This window comes from Dreissena polymorpha, chromosome 6 (genome assembly GCF_020536995.1).
Source record: "Dreissena polymorpha isolate Duluth1 chromosome 6, UMN_Dpol_1.0, whole genome shotgun sequence".
In the NCBI taxonomy this organism is placed as follows: domain Eukaryota; kingdom Metazoa; phylum Mollusca; class Bivalvia; order Myida; family Dreissenidae; genus Dreissena; species Dreissena polymorpha.
In genome coordinates, this window is record NC_068360.1 from 17,109,778 (window position 1) to 17,127,277 (window position 17,500).

The following is a 17,500-nucleotide window of genomic DNA, read 5'->3' on the forward strand; positions in this document are numbered from 1 at the left end:
TCTTCATCAACACGGGTAACATTTTGTATTTTGGTTATACGTCTTTAGCAACACGGGTAACATTTTGTATTTTGGTTAAACGTTTTCAATAACAGAGTTATCATTTTGTGTTTTGGTTTTACGTCTTCAACAACAAGGGTAACATTTTGTATTTTGGTTATACATCAACAACAAGGGTAACATTTTGTATTTTGGTTATACGTCTTCAAAAACAGGGGTACGGAATATTATGCTAGTCAATTGTTCCATGTGTAGTTTACAAAAATGAGTTTAAGCGTTCATAATTAACCAAGAATGCTCTTATTATTTTCTGCATTCAAAGTGACGTCATTAAAAGTAGTCCAGCTAGTATGGTAATACGGCATTGACAAACTAGCGAGTAACATAATACGGATATTATTTCTGTGCAGTTGTATTTTACCGATTGATACAACTTTTATTTTTGGGAAACATAAAGCAGGTAAACATTTTGTATTTTTGTTATACGTCTTCAACAACATAAGAAACATTTAGTGTTTTTGGCTATACGTCTACATCAACACGGGTAACATTTTGTATCTTCAACAACAGGGTTAACATTTTGTATTTTGGATATACGTCTTCAACAATAGGGGTAACATTTTGTAATTTGGTTATACGTCTACAAAACATGGGTTACATTTTGTACTTTGATCACACGCCCCACACGCATTATTTGTGTACCACAATCACCATGGTCATTGTTTTCGTCCGCCTTTCTCTTTGATTCTCTGTATGCACATATTGTTACGCCAGAAAACATTTAAAATGTTCATGTTCTTGCCCCAATCTTTCAGAAAACTGTTTTATTGGCAATTCTGTTGTAAATTGTCCGTCATGCGTCTCTAAAAAGATCTTTTACATTAAAATTTTAAAAGCATCTTCTCTTAAACATTTAGGGTCAGGGTTGTAATATATATTGAGTAATATTGTATACTTTGATCCTCTAATACGTTTGTTCAAATTATAACTTTCTAGTCCAAATCGTCTATGTCATAGGGGTTATATGATTTGTATCGACTAATTTAGTAAATAACTTTAATATCTTATTCTTAGAGAAATTAAGTCACAAAGCTTTGATATATGCTATACAATGTCATATAGATGTCCTGTACGCAGGTGTTTTCAGATAATGTCCCTGGAGTCAAAACTGCCAAAACTGAGCTTCGTGGGTCACGTGATTCACATTGATTTATGTGGTAAAGTAATTAAAATGTTATTTTTCTGCAACAACCTGTCACTGAGCTTTGACAGTTCGTAAATTCAGATAGTGGTCCTCTGCAAAGATTGTTCAAAACATGCCCTTGCCGCCGACACTGCCCTATTGGCCAAATGATTTATAAAGACTTGTATCGTAAATTACTGAAACCAACGTTTTTATCTGAAACTGCACGTATCAAAGGTTTAATATTTGGTAGCTCACATCGTGTAGTGGTCCTGTACAAACTTTGTTCATATCATACCGGCCATGCCTTAAGGGTAAATTGATTTGCATGAACCCATGTAGCAATATTGTGAAAGATCGTCTTCTTGGGAAACTGTGGGCCCAAAACTTCAATAGATGGTGTGTTACTTTAGATATGGATCATCTATACATTTAGATTAGAACAGGCCCAAGGGATCAGAACTGACCACACCCCATCACAGTGGTGAGCAATCTCAAGAAAAAAAATTCTTATTGATACATCTATTCCTCGTGATTCGTCGCTTAAACTGTGGCGCACTGATATTCACACATTGTAGATTCAGACAATCATCGCAAGCAAAGCCATTTTGATGCGATACAAAATTATCATTCGTGTTAATTACTGCATGAATGTTAAGCAAAATTTATTTCTATCATGTAATCGAACTACATACCACGGTTTCAACATTATTTTTCTTTTGCAGCTGTGGAAGTGTCGACTCATGAAAAAAGAAAATCGTGGTTAGAAAACATCACTGTGTGAGCTGATACGAACTGCCCGAGTGACACTCTTCGCTTATTGAACTCTGATTTATTTTGTTATTTCTATAGAACATTATTAACTATCCCTTGACTAAGTACCTGATTACAGAGAAAGGTGTCTGCATTCTACTTTGCCTAGCAGTTTCAGCATGGATGAAAATGATAATAAAGACACCTTCTTCTATGTATATGTATTCTCACAATACAAGCTTTTTTCTGCAAATCAGTGTGTCATTATTAATCACGCACTTGTTATAGTATATCGTTTTTTTGTTTTTTTTTAATGTTTTGGGCGAATTAAGGCGAATCGCTTAATGCAAACTATGTCAGAAACAAGAAAATCTAATGAATACTCTGTTATAACACCATTTCGACATCTTCAAGATGTTGATCAGACATAATAGAACATTTAAAGTATGTGTCCCCACCATATAAATTCGGTTCAGTCCTCCGTATGTAACTCGCAAGTTGCAACAAATATCCACCGGGAGTGGTTGACAGATGAAGCAGTTTGTGACCCTATAGATCCAGAGAAATACTCCTGACTGTGTGACTAGGATATTAAGATTACAAATTAGAGAGCTCAAATTTAGTAAAACTCGCAATCATTCTTTTTTAAGTCACAATTCAAACACATTCCGAAATGTATTATACAATAAACAAACGTTTGCCACACGATGTTATTAACTTGTTACGTGTTAATCGACTGACAAGAAAATGCTCCTTAAAAACAAACACATGTTTACGATACTGTATTAAAACAGACCAATAAGTGTTTTCGCGCTTATCAATATCAAGAAACCCTCTTCAGAGTACAGATAGAATCATAGTGTGGTCGTACCTGTTAAAAATAAGTGCACCTCATCCGATTCAAGACATACACATCCTTAGCGTTGGTCCAGCTGAAGTTTCATGTCATCTTTATAAGCAAAAATAATATTTATTAAGTGGCTTATTTAGTGCCTTTTTGTTTAACAGTTTCAAAATATGTTAACATGGCACAAATTTCATACAAACTGACGAACATAAAACCACCCAATAAACATCTTGATTTCAGGTGCACAAAATACTAGAATATTAACCCAAGTCTTGAAATTCGATAAGGCGTTGTTTTTACTTGAATCAATATGTCAAGTTGCTGTGCAGTTATAATATCCATGTCAATCTTACGTTGCTGAAGAAGAGGAAACAATACTCGTATAAAGTTATAGATGGCATAAATAGTTTTTAGTGAACGTCTTGTAAAAAGAGACTCTTGAATTTTAACGACTTCCGTTTCAATACATGCAAACCTGACATTGCGCTCACCTGAGAATAGCGCTCGCTTTACGTGAGCTGTTAGCCTAACTTCTTCTCCGTACGAAAGTCAGTCTTTATTACACCTATGTATAACGGTCACTTTCCGTAAGCGGTGAGCGGCCAGTATTATAATGCCATTTTTTTTTTCATTGGCTTGCCACACATCGAAAATACAGTCCGATCGGTCAAATAGAAAATGCGGTAAAATGCCCGGGTTTAGTAGGATGTTGGCAAACGAAATAAATTAGATAATTAACATTGAATTTTCGATTTTTCACAATTTTTCACTTATACACTTTTTCGAGGATTTTCTTCTGAGATTTTGTCTAGCAACATATATAGTGAATTTTTCTACGACCATTTTAAGTGGAAAAAAACGTTCTTAAAAAATAAAACAAATATCGTTTGTAAAACAATTGTATTTAACAATTCGTTTAACGTTTACTATTGGGTAATCACGTGATAGTCAAGATGACGACGTCTATGCCGATGCAGGTTTTTCGCCATTTTATACCCTTTATTAATAGTACATTTTTTTTAAATGCCGCTCACTTTCAAGTCATATCATCGAGAAAGTTATAAGTGCTTATTGCGTATTAATATTCGCTACATATCTCGACTTCATTCGCTGCGAAATTTCTTAGCGGGTTGACCTAATTACAGCAAATTTTCACTAAAAAAATTGCGGGGATCTAAGTCGAGGTTTAGTGTATTTGATTGGAAATAAACGCTTATCACCTTTTAACTGATATGGCTGAAAATTGAGCGTCATTTAAACATTAAACAAACGCAATGAAGAGAATGAAGAAAATGTTCAGTGCAGAAGAACCATTACTCTTGCTTGACACTTTTAAGAGTTATTTTCCTTTGCTTATTTGTGTACTAATATTTCTGAGCATAAATTAACATGATGACTGTCAACCAAACAGTAATGTATATGTCCAGTGGCATTTTTTAAGGGAATCTGTTGAAGACTTTTGGTTTTACTAGACATACACGTTATTGATGTTTAGAACTTTCATATCTGCCTCCTTTTTTCGAAAGTCTTGCTGTCCATGTATATAATTAACCACTTTTAGCCTCATTGAAGCTCGTATGCGATTGTGTCTTTAATGCAAGTGATCATCAAAACAAATCCTCATATATAAGCAGTCGTTTTTTTTTTTGTTAAATACACTTTACGACATTACGTAGTTTTGTTTCCATTTGTTTCTTACTTGTTTTTGTTATCTTATGTGTCCCTCGTATTTCTCCTTACCCAATATTTTGTTTATTCATTGACTTAAAACGGAATCACATAAAGCGAGTACGTAAATGTTTATTTTCTATTCTTATAAAGCAATCGCATAGTATGGGTTAACAAAGAAATTATCAGATAAAACGGACATATACTGACATACCAATTATTAATCCAATACAGACATCATAAAATGATATGGAAATGTAATACTGTATCAAATGGATATCATCAAAAGTATAACTGGTAAGCGAAAGCATACCGTCAATTATTCAGGAAAAATACAGTTATCATCAAATGAAATGGAAACAAATACACACGCGAACCAAGTGTCAGAATCGAGTATAATAATCACATCTAAAAAGTCAAAGATATCTTTATCGATAAATCCATGACATTCAAGCAAATCGATGACGTGTCACTGGACGCTGACTACGATGTCTTGTGATTCGTTTCTGGTGTTAATCCTTCCGAGTCTCATCTTCGTCTGATTATAAAAGTCAAGTCTGGCCTGAAATCGAGTTTCTACCAAATGACTTTCAATTAAGAGAGTTATAGACAAGTTTGGCTAAATTACTTGTTTACTCGTGTCATTTGAAACTATGCTTGAGAGGCTATAAACAGTAAAGCTTTATTGTAGTATGTGTATTTCTGGAGTTTCATTGTTTGTTATTTATCTCGTCATATTTCAATTATAAAAGGATGTAGGCATTGTAGCTAATTTTAATATATGGATGAGACATGTTTTCGATCTTTTTAAACCTAGATCGTTAGAAATTTGTCTGTAGAGACATCCTTGATAGTTTAATATCTTTGATTGGCCATTTATTTTTGTGTACTGATAACTTTACAATCTATCCACTAATCGTTTTAATAGATTTTCGATACTTACTACACTCGTATACTACAATTTTGTCTGTAGTATTCGATTCACGAGTCCCGAATTCGGCATTGAGATATTCATTTTCTTGTTGTTAAGCTCATTTGATTGAAATCGTTTTTGACGAGAGTTTGGTTAAAGATAAATATATATATAGTGTTTTATTTTATTTTATTTTTAAAGACGCGATTTCTATGATATTTATATGATGTTTGATTTTACATGAACTTTATGTTTGAACTTTTATTCTTGGCTTTATTAACTGATTTATTCTATATATTTTACTTAAGAAAATATCACCGTAATAAATGTCTGCATTAACAATACTACAACATTAAAATCCGTTTGTTTCGGTCAAAGAGCTTTTCTTTGTTCATGGCTTGGTATGTTTACATCCCACACAGGGATAAACACATATACGAACCTTTAAATAGTTCTGCACAAACTGTATCCGTTTTGGAGATAATTCACCTTTCTGCGCCTCGAATAACTTGCGCATCTCCTTGTAAAGGCTCAAGAACGCTTCTGTATTCTCTCGAACCTGGTCCTGATAAACCCAAACTAATGGTTAACCCATGTATGCCTAGTGGACTCTCCCATCCTTCTAAATTGGGTCAATTCATTTCCAAAATTAGGGATGTCTAGTATATTTATTTCTATATTAAGAATACTTCTTACGGAAATTCCTTTAAACAAACAGCGCAGACCTGATGAGACGCTTCTGTATTCTCTCAAACCTGGTCCTGATAATACCAAACGTATGGTTAAGTTCAGTAAATGGACACATCTCAGCGCTTATATAGAACTGTGTTGCCGATGAAAATTCGTTAACACTGCTATGAAATGGTTGTTGTGATTATCATTTGTTTTTACTATGTCTGGAGGAAATCAATATTGTATCAGAAACAACATAATATAATTTAATTGTGATCATGTCAGATACCATATTGGTGTATCACACTAAATACGTTTAGGCGAGATTGATGTATTCCCTATTTAGATTACATGTCAAGATCTAATACTTGGTAACAAGGCATCGAAACTGAATGATTTAAACATTTTTGCCGAGAAATTTAATGGTACATTTGTCATTGTCAGATGAAAAAGATAATCTCTTCGACGTTTGGACGTTTGGATAGTATTAAACAAATTTTGAAATGAAAAAAACAACAACTAAACAGATGAAGAATTAAAAGACTGGTCCCTTAATCAGATTTGCAGCCTTCTAATATAACGCCACCACTTATCATAACACAAAATACAGATAGTGTTGATCACACAAGTATTTTGTAAAGTCTGCATAACATGTATTAATGTATTTTACACATAGCAATTCAGCTCCAAAGTAACCTTTCGATTATGCACTATATAACAGATAAACTATATACATACTATAACTAAAACTGTAAAGTATGCATGTGAAAAATAGTTTTGTTGGTATAGTTCTTTTTGAATATTAAACTATTTAGATTATATGTGAATGTATGTTTTTGATGTATGTAATCATCATATACCTTCACTAAAAATCTAAAAAATTTGAAATAAGTTTGTACAACAGGCTTGTATTAATGACTGTTACATCTGTACGATGAACATAACTTAATATTTTATGTAGCCATCAAATACCAGTTCTTCAAATGCTCTGTATATAGCATGCCTGTATTAATGTATGTATGTAATAACTTACGGAGAAAATAATATTATGCACGCAAAAAAAGAAGTTTAGTAATAAACATATTTAGATAAAATGATCCTATATTATATTTATCAATGAAATCCCAATTTGTAAAGATGTAGATTTACATGGGAAGTTCCTAAACGCCTGCTGGTTCCTTACATGAACATTAGATGAACCTTGTGTACTCGTTGTTTTATGTTTAGGAAAGATATAAAATACACAACTGTATTCGTATATAACTCCCCAATTGTTTCTGCTTTATTATAAATGTTATTGAACACAGTTAAAGAACGAAATATTACTTATTAACTTGCTTAATAATTGGTACTTCCATGGAAGCTGGTACATTTACCTTCATAAGGGTAGACATGTTTCCCAAGCTGATTTTATCGAAATCTAGGCTAAGTTCGTCCAAAGATGCCCATCTGCCTATACTATCACCGTCCCTGTTTGGATTGTCCTGTATCATATTAACAAAATGACAAAGAAAAAAGTTCAAGTGTGGATATCGTTCAAACAATATTCCGCTTTGTGAGAACAAAATATATGTTTATGTGCACAAAATTGGCATTCATTGGCTTATCTGTAAACAGTTGATTTGCATTAAATATATATATATGCATGTATAAATACACATAATTACTTACACCATCAAATGCCTCGTTAATGCGGTCCGTGAGATCCCGGAAGTGATCATCGAATTGCATGACCGAGCCGAAAGCAACGCTCTCTGGTCGCTGGATTTTTTTGTTCTTCATGTACCAGTCGTGGTCCTGCACCTGTCGCCTAGTTAGCTCTCCCTTGCACTGGGCACAAATCCGCAAGAGGACGGAATACTTCGGTTCTTTTTCCGGTGCCTATAAACGGTCGTTTAAATGTAAACGTTCACACACAAAATCGGAGCGTCCTCCGTATCATAGACCGACCTGCGAAAGTTAACTTTTCAACATTGAAAAGACAATTCCGGAATTGATACAACGCAGGCAGTTAAAACAGAACAGACCTTTGTTTACAGGAAACTAAAATGCTAACTATGGTGTAATTGTAAAAGATATTCGTAGACATACATTATAGAAGCCACGTTTCCTGATGCGAACAACAATCCAGGACAAAGATGTCTCACGACAGAACATGAAATCCTAAAGAGATTGACAGAGTTCTTAAATAGAACCACAAAAGGCCATTAGGTCCAGAATGTCACTATAGCAACTAATAATGACGACCACCCCTTTCTTCCTGAATAAGTGGAAGCAGGCATATGATCGCTGAAAAAGGCAAATTCAGTAGGTGAGGGTAAAATCGCAGGAGAGCGGGTGAAGGCAGGTGGGGAAGAAATTGCAGCGCCTTACTGACCATTTGCAAAGTATCTGGCACACACACGCAGACAGAGGATGTCCCACATCACGAACAAATCCCTCATCATCACCCTCCCCAAGAAAGGCAACTTACAGCTGTGCGAGAACTACTGAACTTTCAACCTCATTAGCCACCTCAGCAAGGTCATGTTTAAGATTCTGCTGAAAAGATTGAAGACTCAATCGGATGTGGCCGTTGCTGAAGAGCAGGCAGGTTTCAGACGAGGGCGAAGTACAAGAGAGCAAGTCTTCAACCTCAGGATTCTGTGCGAGAAGTACCAACAACACCAAGAGGACCTATGCCACGTCTTTATTCATTTTAAGAAGGCATTCAACAGGTTATGGCATGAAGTAATGTAGCTACCATTAGGCTGTACAACATCAACGTCATAATTACCCAAGTAATGAACACCTCTATTACAAAGCAACTAGTACTGTCATCTTTAACTGCAATCTAGGATACGGGGCATGTCTCTCGGCCATCAGGGGTTGCAAAGAAATATTATACAGCACAGTTCAAGACAGGTAGAAGAGTGGCAGACAAAGGACACGATGGGAGGATTACACGTCAGAATGGACAGGGTTGAGGCTTAGCGAAGCCTTGAGACAGTCCAAAGAGGACAAAGAAGAGACGAATAGAGAGAGCTGGTTGCCAGATCAACTGTGGTGCCCCCATCGGTCGTCAAGACTACGGGTTAATCGAAGTGAAGAAAGATACATTCTAGAAGGCTAACTAAGATACTAATATTGTTGCAAAAGACGTTCGTATGTATAAATTATAGAAAGCTTACTACGGAAATATTGCATAAGACGCTGGTGTTCATAAATTCTAAAGGCTTCATGCGGTAATAGTATTATTGCAAAAGAAGTTCGTAAACGTAAATAATAGAAGGCTAACAACGATATTATTGCAAACGACGTTCGTATAATAGAAATCTAACAACGGTATTATCAGAAAAGACGTTCGTATTCATAAATTCTACAAGGCTTACCTAAGCATTATGGTAATTACTTTCATATACATGAAATTAATACTTAACTACGGTTTCATTGCTAATATAATGACATTAAAAAAACATTTATATCGTGCGTTATCTGATGTTATTAAGTTACGAACACAATTAATGTAATACATTGAAAAGAATAAATCACATACTAAAGTGAAATAGCCGTCCAAAACTGCTATCCACTTACTTTGTTCTTATTTAAACGTGTATAATTTGTAGAACACAACTTTGAATACAAACTTTGAACATAATTCAGAGAATGCGTATTACAATATGACAAAATGTCGTACCCCGTGCACACGGATAATAACCAGCTTAGCTTTGTCCAATGATCCATCGTCCTCGTAAAATACCAGCAACTCTGTAACAGGGAGTGGACATATGTTTCAATATTCGTGTAGTTTATATTATATTAAAGAAACTTGTTCATATAAAAAATATTTAAAGTACTACCATCGAATGTCTAACCTCAATAAAAATAAGCATCCGACTGAAGAGTTCAAGCATGGCGATAATGTAAGAAAAAAATAAACATTTAAAAAAGTTTCTTCAAAAGAAGGTTAAACATGACGCCTATTTAGATTGTCCGGCATGTATGCACATGTATATTAATTGAATGTTAAATAATCATGTGCGATCCGCATATATATATTTATATATATATATATATATATATATATATATATATATATATATATATATATATATATATATATATATATATATATATATATATATATATATATATATATATATATATATAACATCAATTCAAACGCAAACAACAGAAAATTCAAAAAGTCCTGTATTATACAAGCGTTACAAACGCATTATCATTTTCTTAATCAAATGACTAATGCTAAACAAAACGTTATTCAACAGTTCATTTATCCGTTACGTCCATACTATTTTTCATCTACATTATAATTTGATAACCTGTATAAAAAACAAATTTTGACTCTGTTATCAGAAAAACTAGCGTCGTTTTCAATGCTACCTTTGTGCGCACACGCCTTGCAAAGCGCTAGCCCGCAGACCCGGCAGTTACGATGCTTGACGAGGTCAAGTTTCTTGCCACATGCGCGACAAAAGTGGATGATCGTCTCCAACTAAATACGACAGAATAAAAGGCATGGCATCAGTCTCAACATCTTTGACTTCTACGACGTCAAAGTGGACTTCATTTCGAGTTTATTTACAGGTTAATACCTCGTTGCTTGAGGACCAGAAGTAAGTTATTTCAAAACCAGCTTTCCGTACTTTAATTTTCATTCAATTGATCACGCAATTTATGACGTATCTCATGTGACGTAATTTCTGTGACGAAACACAGTTTTAGCTAGACTCTCTGGATTTTAGGGACAACAATCCCGTCGTGGAGGATTTATATTTTACAGTTAGATATTTTATAGCATCGAACGAATCCAAAAGTTATTTTGGAGTGTGTGTTTGTCATGCATTATAAGGAATCAATTTTGTGTAATCGCTCCGACTAGTCATTCGATTTCGTAAATCGTGTTTTTGGTGAAAGTGGTTAGCATTGCCATTCGATACAATCGTTTAAAAATTGTGATTTAAAATCAATATAAAATAACGAACGGAATAACAAAAAAGGACGGAATAGCACATCGTTGTTATTTTATTATTATAAACATCGGATTTAAATTGTCGAGGTAACTGTTTCTATAACTTTAAATTTTGCTGTTCGATGAATCCTGTAAAAGCTCAAACAGAGGCATATTTCAAATAGAGGCAGGAGAGTTTCCGTTTCAATCGATATTTTTTATTATCCAAACTGTGTGCTACGTGTCGTTAACACTATGTTCGATTCTTTCGCTGAGTTGTTAATTGTATTGATCACAGTTGGCTGAGACTGAATGTGGACGCCATTTTGTTATTACGTGACGCGTTGGCCGTAACGTCGCGTGCTTAAGCCGATTATCGATTATCAACATTTGGCCCTGCAGGGCCAAACGTGATAATCTCCTTGCTGTGACCGATAATCACATGTATTCGAGTCCATTTTGTTACTATATATAGTAACACAAGTTTTGATATATCAATTTACACTTTTTTCTAATGGTGAATACTTTTCTTTTATTCCTTTTAGCGCATCATCTTGTGTATATATCAATTTTTGATCATTTACCTTTAATCTGATACCTTTACATGTGTATTATCTCTTTGATTGAAAAAGCGACAAAGGTTTGAAACTGTATCACATATTATGAAACACCCTGTAAGTGATTTTGAATACAAAACACATATATGTATTAAAATAAGGACAGCAATGGTACGCACTAACACATGCGATAAAGCATGGATCGAACGCACGACTTTGGATTCACACTTAGAAACGACTGTAAATAGTATGTGTCGGTCAGTTTGCATGCACGCAGGACATGATCAAGCTAATGGTGTCTTGCCAAATAATTTAGTATAGGGCACTTACGGTTAGATACGAACTATTTAATTTATTGATCGAAATACAGTAATGAAAATCAGTATTAATTTAAAGCAATACATTAAATAAATAAAACACCCTGAACAAATGATTGCCACTCTAGACAGAAGTACAATATATCAAACCTCCCAAAACGTGGATCTTTGCCAGCCGGGCACGTCAACGTATCCCCTGATCTCTCCCAGGGTCCGGAGCACGTGCGAGGTCCCGATGCTGTCATGGAAACCTTGGAGCAGGCGCAGACACTCCTTCCGGTATTCAACTTGGAACCTGTAGGATGGTTATAATTATTAAGTGCAATACATGTATGAACATGTTTTCTATCAAAAAGTGAACATTAGTGTTACTTTAACAAAAAATCACATTATAGTATACGAAATGTTCATAGTCAAGTCACAGTGGTGGTTTTTATTGGAAATCTTTTGGAATTGTAAATAGTATTCTCTTAACGAGAGATTAACGGGGTTTATCGGTAGTTTCATTAAATTCCAGATTTGTTTTTTCGTGAAAGTTGAAAGGTTATACTTATTTGCACAAAATTTACGAAGTAAAAATCGCGTTTGCTAATTAACATTACGAATATATCAATAACGTCATAAATAATCCTATTACAGGAGAAACAATATGTAACATCAAACTAAATATTTCTGTCATGTAAGGCTTTACTCTCTAAATAAAATAAAATATTTTACTCAAAGGCATATTTAAGAGTCGTGTACTTGTGGTTTAAACTGTTGGAGATATTGATTGAGGTGTAAACTACACAATCACGTTTTGAGATTTAAGCATGCAAAACTCATCGCCATTAATTTGTCATTAGATTTTAATTAGACCCTTGGTCATGTTTTTTTTTCAAATATCTAACGACAGGCTTACGTGAAAACTAACATGCATAGCTTCAATACAAAAAATTCAACAGGGGTGTTCAATAATGTCCTAAAATGAAGCACATATGAACGATGCAAAGAAAGTGACAATGATTAAATTTATTAAATAAAATTCTCAGACTATGTTGTCGCAAATTTATTATTTTTTCCCAACGGTATTTCAATATTTTGTGATAAGAATTTTATAGAAAAAAAACGGACTTCATGAACTTACTGGTCTTTCCAGAATCTCCTTTGTCCTTTAGTATGCTCCAGGATAATTTCGCACTCGGTGTTACGACGCTCCTTGCGTGACATACCGCGCATGCTCGAGAAGTATTCCGTGTGAGAACGAGTAACACTGACCTGACTTTCCGTTCTTTCAGAGAAGCACGTGTAACACACCTGACATAATATGTCAATAATTTAAAAAAAAGTGTTACGGTACCGAACTACAGCTTACACGGTGGAGCATTCGCCTTGGTTCATGACTGAATGCACAGTTTTCAGTTATTTACTTGAAGAGTTGCAATTATGTTTGCAAAATAAATCGTTTCGTTTTTGCCGAATTCGCATCGGCTACCACCCACCCACCCACCCTTTCTGTAAACGGCTACTTTAGACTCGCTACTTAGACTCACAATCATACCAGAGTTAAAAGCTTTGTAATTTACAAACGGACATATTTCTATATGACCGGATTATTTTTATAGCATTCGCAGTCAATATTGTGGACGGCAATACAAAATAAACCATCAAAACCGTAAAAAAGTAAAACAAGAATATTTGAAAAGATCGTCATCGTAGTTCTTGTCATGACGGCGTCAATTTAATAAGACCCATGTTTGTAACAAGTGAGATTTCTGTGAATAAAAATCTCAAGTCAAAACAGCATGGTATTATACTTATATATTTTCGGCGCAGCTGTTTAACCCTGCTGTTAACCTATAATGACCTTTACATAACGACAGTAAACCCGAATGAATACATTCGAATATTTCATTAGCTGGTTCGAGAGAAATAATCTCATTTGTATACAGCGTATTGGAGGTAACACTGTTCAATATAATGAATTCCGGACCACTCGCTGCATGTTCATACGGTACATAGACACACATTTTGCCTATTTATAATTACGCGTTAAAAATTGAAATCCATCTCGGAGAATTAAATGGTCAGTACTGAGTTACTTAATCGTCAGGGTGGTGAAACGTGTGCAGCCAGTCCGGGACTCGAACACGGGACCTCCGGCTTACAATGCGAGTGCCCTACCGAACGCGTTAACCTGGACGCTTTCACAGCTAACTACCTATCACGCTTAAGTTCGGTACCGTGAAATGCTCCCCTGCCAAGTTGGAATTCGTCATCGAATTCGAATCGCAGGGAAAAGTGTAAAACTGATCCCGACGAACCCACGGGCAGTTTCTACGCAAAAATGTCACGGTCTAACGTTGGGCGCCATTGGCCGCCGGCCTAGTGAGCCCTTCGTTGGTTAATGACAAGCAACAAACACGGTGGTTTTGTTGATTATATTGTTTTCAGACTTAGATGATAATGTTATGATATGCAACAACGCATAAATCTTAATTTAAGATTATAAATATAATTTTAACATAAAATGGTAAAAATAGATATGCCGTTAAACAATACAAACGATGTGACATTCATTAATTACATCATTTCAATAATAATAATCTTTATAATACTAATAATACTAATTAAACTTCTTTTACTAGTAATAATAATAATTGTGGCGTAATTAATAATGGCGGCAATGATTATATATCACGTGCATAAACAAGTGATAGTATAATTTGTTAGAAAGGCTACACAACACCAGTCACCACTATATAATCACTACGATGATACTAGATAAACTACATATATGTGGCATTTTGACTGATAAAAGATTATTAAAATATCACCCTTTGACAAATCGATAAACGTTGATAACACAGTTTTGCATTCAAGATGAGACAAAGACCTATAGAATTTGTTTAGGGGTTTGGATGAGACAACCAATACTACAGGAATAGTATTATGTTATGTAATGATACGAGGGAAATCGTTTCATTATCTAACTATGAAAAGCCAGAATTGGCTACCAAAATTTGCCAGTTTGCTATAAATAATACAGTTTGACTTTAATTTTCTATCGAAAAATATTTTGCTGAGATTTTTGCATTTACAAGACGCAATGAGATTTTTCAAGATCCGCGTCATTCTACAATGGATCTTATGACATATACGACCAGCGTAACTATAGGCCAGCCTGCGAATCTCGCAGTTTGGTCAAACATACTTAATGATACCATGAAACTTTACGTGATTTTTTAGAGGAAAGCGTTGCTCCGACCAGACAGTGCAATTGCGCAGGCTGGGCTTTGGCCGAAACGTCTACCTATTTTCGCAGCTCTGAAAGTGTTATTTGAATGTGTCAAACTTAAACTGCGTATATGATGATGAAGAAATAAATTCAAAATAAGCCATGTGAAGACACATATGATTTGATCTCCATTAGTACTTTTTTATCTACGAACTATATTGTGTGGTTTAAATATACGTGCACTTAATAACACACATTTCATTAGGTGGATATGCGACTAACAAATGAAACATTACAACAACAACAATTAAAATCTTTGTTTAAAATTTAATTACTTAGAAGCGTTATTTTGGTAATTTTATTTCAAAGTCAGCATATTTACCGAATTTTGTTTTTAAGATATTACTTATTTAACATGATAGTCGCTAAACTTCTTATTGATAATGCACAAAATACTCGTTGAAAAAAAAACTGGATTTTTGCAACGAAATAAGGAAACCTGACCTTATAACAGCAACGTTAACTATAGATCTCATTTTAATCGCAAAGTCTGTATCACCTGTGTTAGGTATTTTTATAATATAATAACTGAAATTGTATTTGCTGTTGATGTGTTTTATTAAATATCGGGCGGTTAACACATATAGTCGTTCAGATGCGATGCTTTTAAACAACTGCGATCAACGCCCTCGTCTCTTAACTCTTACTCGCCAGAACCCCAAATCATTGTTAACCAACGCTTGCTCGAACATTATCTCTTTTATTTAACCCATTTTTGCCTAGTGGACTCTCCCATCCTTCTAAATTGGATCAATTTATTTCCAAAATTAGGGATGTCTAGAATATTTATTTCTATATGTAGAATATTTTTACAGAAATTCCTTTAAGTAAACAGGGCAGACCATGATGAGACGCCGCATCATGCGGCGTCTCATAAGGGTCTACGCTGTTTGCCAAGGCCTTTTTATTAGACGCTAGGCATAAATGGGTTAAAATATGGGGCACGTTAATAGCTACAGATGAGATACCTTGCAGGGTGTGCCGTTAACATCCGGTTGGGCCGACGTGTCTAACTTCTGGGAGTAGCGGAGGCAGTTCCGGCAGAACACCTCGCCGCATCTGTTTGAAAGTACGCCACCTTTGTTTAATGTAGTTGCACACTATAATAGGCATATATGCACGTGTAAAAGCATGTGTATCAATTAACAAAAACATCAAATGTTGATCGTTTAAACAGAGATTTGTCTCTTTTTCCTCCATATTCACCAACCAGTACCTGTGACAATGATGCGGCCGCCGGAGGTTGGTCAGTCCGAACACGATTCCGCACGTGGGGTTCTGGCAGCACGTGCGCTCGTGCCTGTCCACGTAGTGATGTTTCGTCACCTCGGCAGTGTCTGTAGTTCATGAAATAAAATCGTTGACTATAAGTTCATAACTGAAAATTTACCTGCGAACCAGAAAATCCTATCGAAAACGTCGACACTAGAAAATGAGAATCCTTGGTCGCTGTAAAGACCTCGACATAACGACAGTAGACCCGCATGACTTGCAGTGCGCATATTTACGTAACATGGTTGTTGATTTTCTTCGTAAGGTCTGTGCAGTGAAAGTATATTTAAAAAAATGGCGAATGAGAAACTTTAATTACCATGCATCACGCAGTTTTTTTTTTGTCAGTAAGAAGGGTAACCAATTAATCTTAAGCTATCCTTAAAAATGGATTGCTTAGGATAACGCGACCCATAACATGGCATTTTTTACAAGTAAGATCTATTGATTTATATAAATGACGAAAACAGTATGAGACTATGTATAAATAAATCCATTCGTATAACGACCTTTCAATTTTAGAGGAAGTTACAATAAGAGGTCTAAAGAGAGCGAAGACGGCATTGAAAGTCTATTGGCAAGATACAGGGAAGTTAATGATGAAGTAAATTTTAAAGGAACACACGACTTAATGAAAATCAAAAAGGCTATCCAAAAGATGTGTGTTTTTAGAAGTACAAATAAATGAAACAAGAAGTAATAAAATATTGCAAACCATCCTATATCAATCGAAAAATCAGAATGGTGTATCAATGAGTTTGGGTTGTTTATTTCGAGAAAGTAAATGCCCGGATGTATATGTAATTTCCGATTGGCTAGACGTTCATTAATGATCTTGTTTTCATTAACAGTATTATTACCTCATTACTTTAAACGAGATTGAACCACCTTTTCATTCGAAAGCTAAGGGAAAAAATTATCTTTGTTGTTTCTTGTTTTGTTTGCTACTATTTATTGTACTGTTTCGATCGCTTCATTTTCATTTAAGCAGAAAGGAACAATACGTTGTTGTTGTTGTTGTGTTGTTTTTGTTTTATTTACTTTCTTCGTTACATACTCAAAATATTACATGCACACGTTCGGAAGTTTT

General features: G+C 34.8%; 4 protein-coding genes across 6 annotated transcripts in view; 1 reads left to right on the forward strand and 3 right to left on the reverse strand.

Moving 5' to 3' along the window:
* The window catches only part of LOC127836531 (uncharacterized), a 6,413-nt gene extending 4,224 nt beyond the window's left edge, over positions 1-2,189 (forward strand). Inside the window, exon 5 of the mRNA XM_052363189.1 lies at positions 1,909-2,189. Coding sequence (XP_052219149.1) covers positions 1,909-1,967 — 59 coding nt within the window. The 3' untranslated portion in view covers positions 1,968-2,189. The remainder of the gene's footprint in view (positions 1-1,908) is intronic.
* The window catches only part of LOC127836522 (DNA replication licensing factor mcm7-A-like), a 194,240-nt gene that overhangs the window by 135,752 nt on the left and 40,988 nt on the right, over positions 1-17,500 (reverse strand). The window lies entirely within an intron of this gene.
* Positions 1-17,500, reverse strand: part of LOC127836524 (uncharacterized) — a 149,573-nt gene that overhangs the window by 56,263 nt on the left and 75,810 nt on the right. The window lies entirely within an intron of this gene.
* The window catches only part of LOC127836527 (uncharacterized), a 15,873-nt gene continuing 2,936 nt past the window's right edge, over positions 4,564-17,500 (reverse strand). Inside the window, exons 3-12 of the mRNA XM_052363185.1 lie at positions 16,355-16,475; positions 16,107-16,197; positions 12,988-13,157; positions 12,012-12,156; positions 10,420-10,531; positions 9,713-9,783; positions 7,708-7,917; positions 7,413-7,520; positions 5,807-5,929; positions 4,564-5,013 (exon numbers count right to left, since the gene is read on the reverse strand). Coding sequence (XP_052219145.1) covers positions 4,921-5,013; positions 5,807-5,929; positions 7,413-7,520; positions 7,708-7,917; positions 9,713-9,783; positions 10,420-10,531; positions 12,012-12,156; positions 12,988-13,157; positions 16,107-16,197; positions 16,355-16,475 — 1,244 coding nt within the window. The 3' untranslated portion in view covers positions 4,564-4,920. The remainder of the gene's footprint in view (positions 5,014-5,806; positions 5,930-7,412; positions 7,521-7,707; positions 7,918-9,712; positions 9,784-10,419; positions 10,532-12,011; positions 12,157-12,987; positions 13,158-16,106; positions 16,198-16,354; positions 16,476-17,500) is intronic.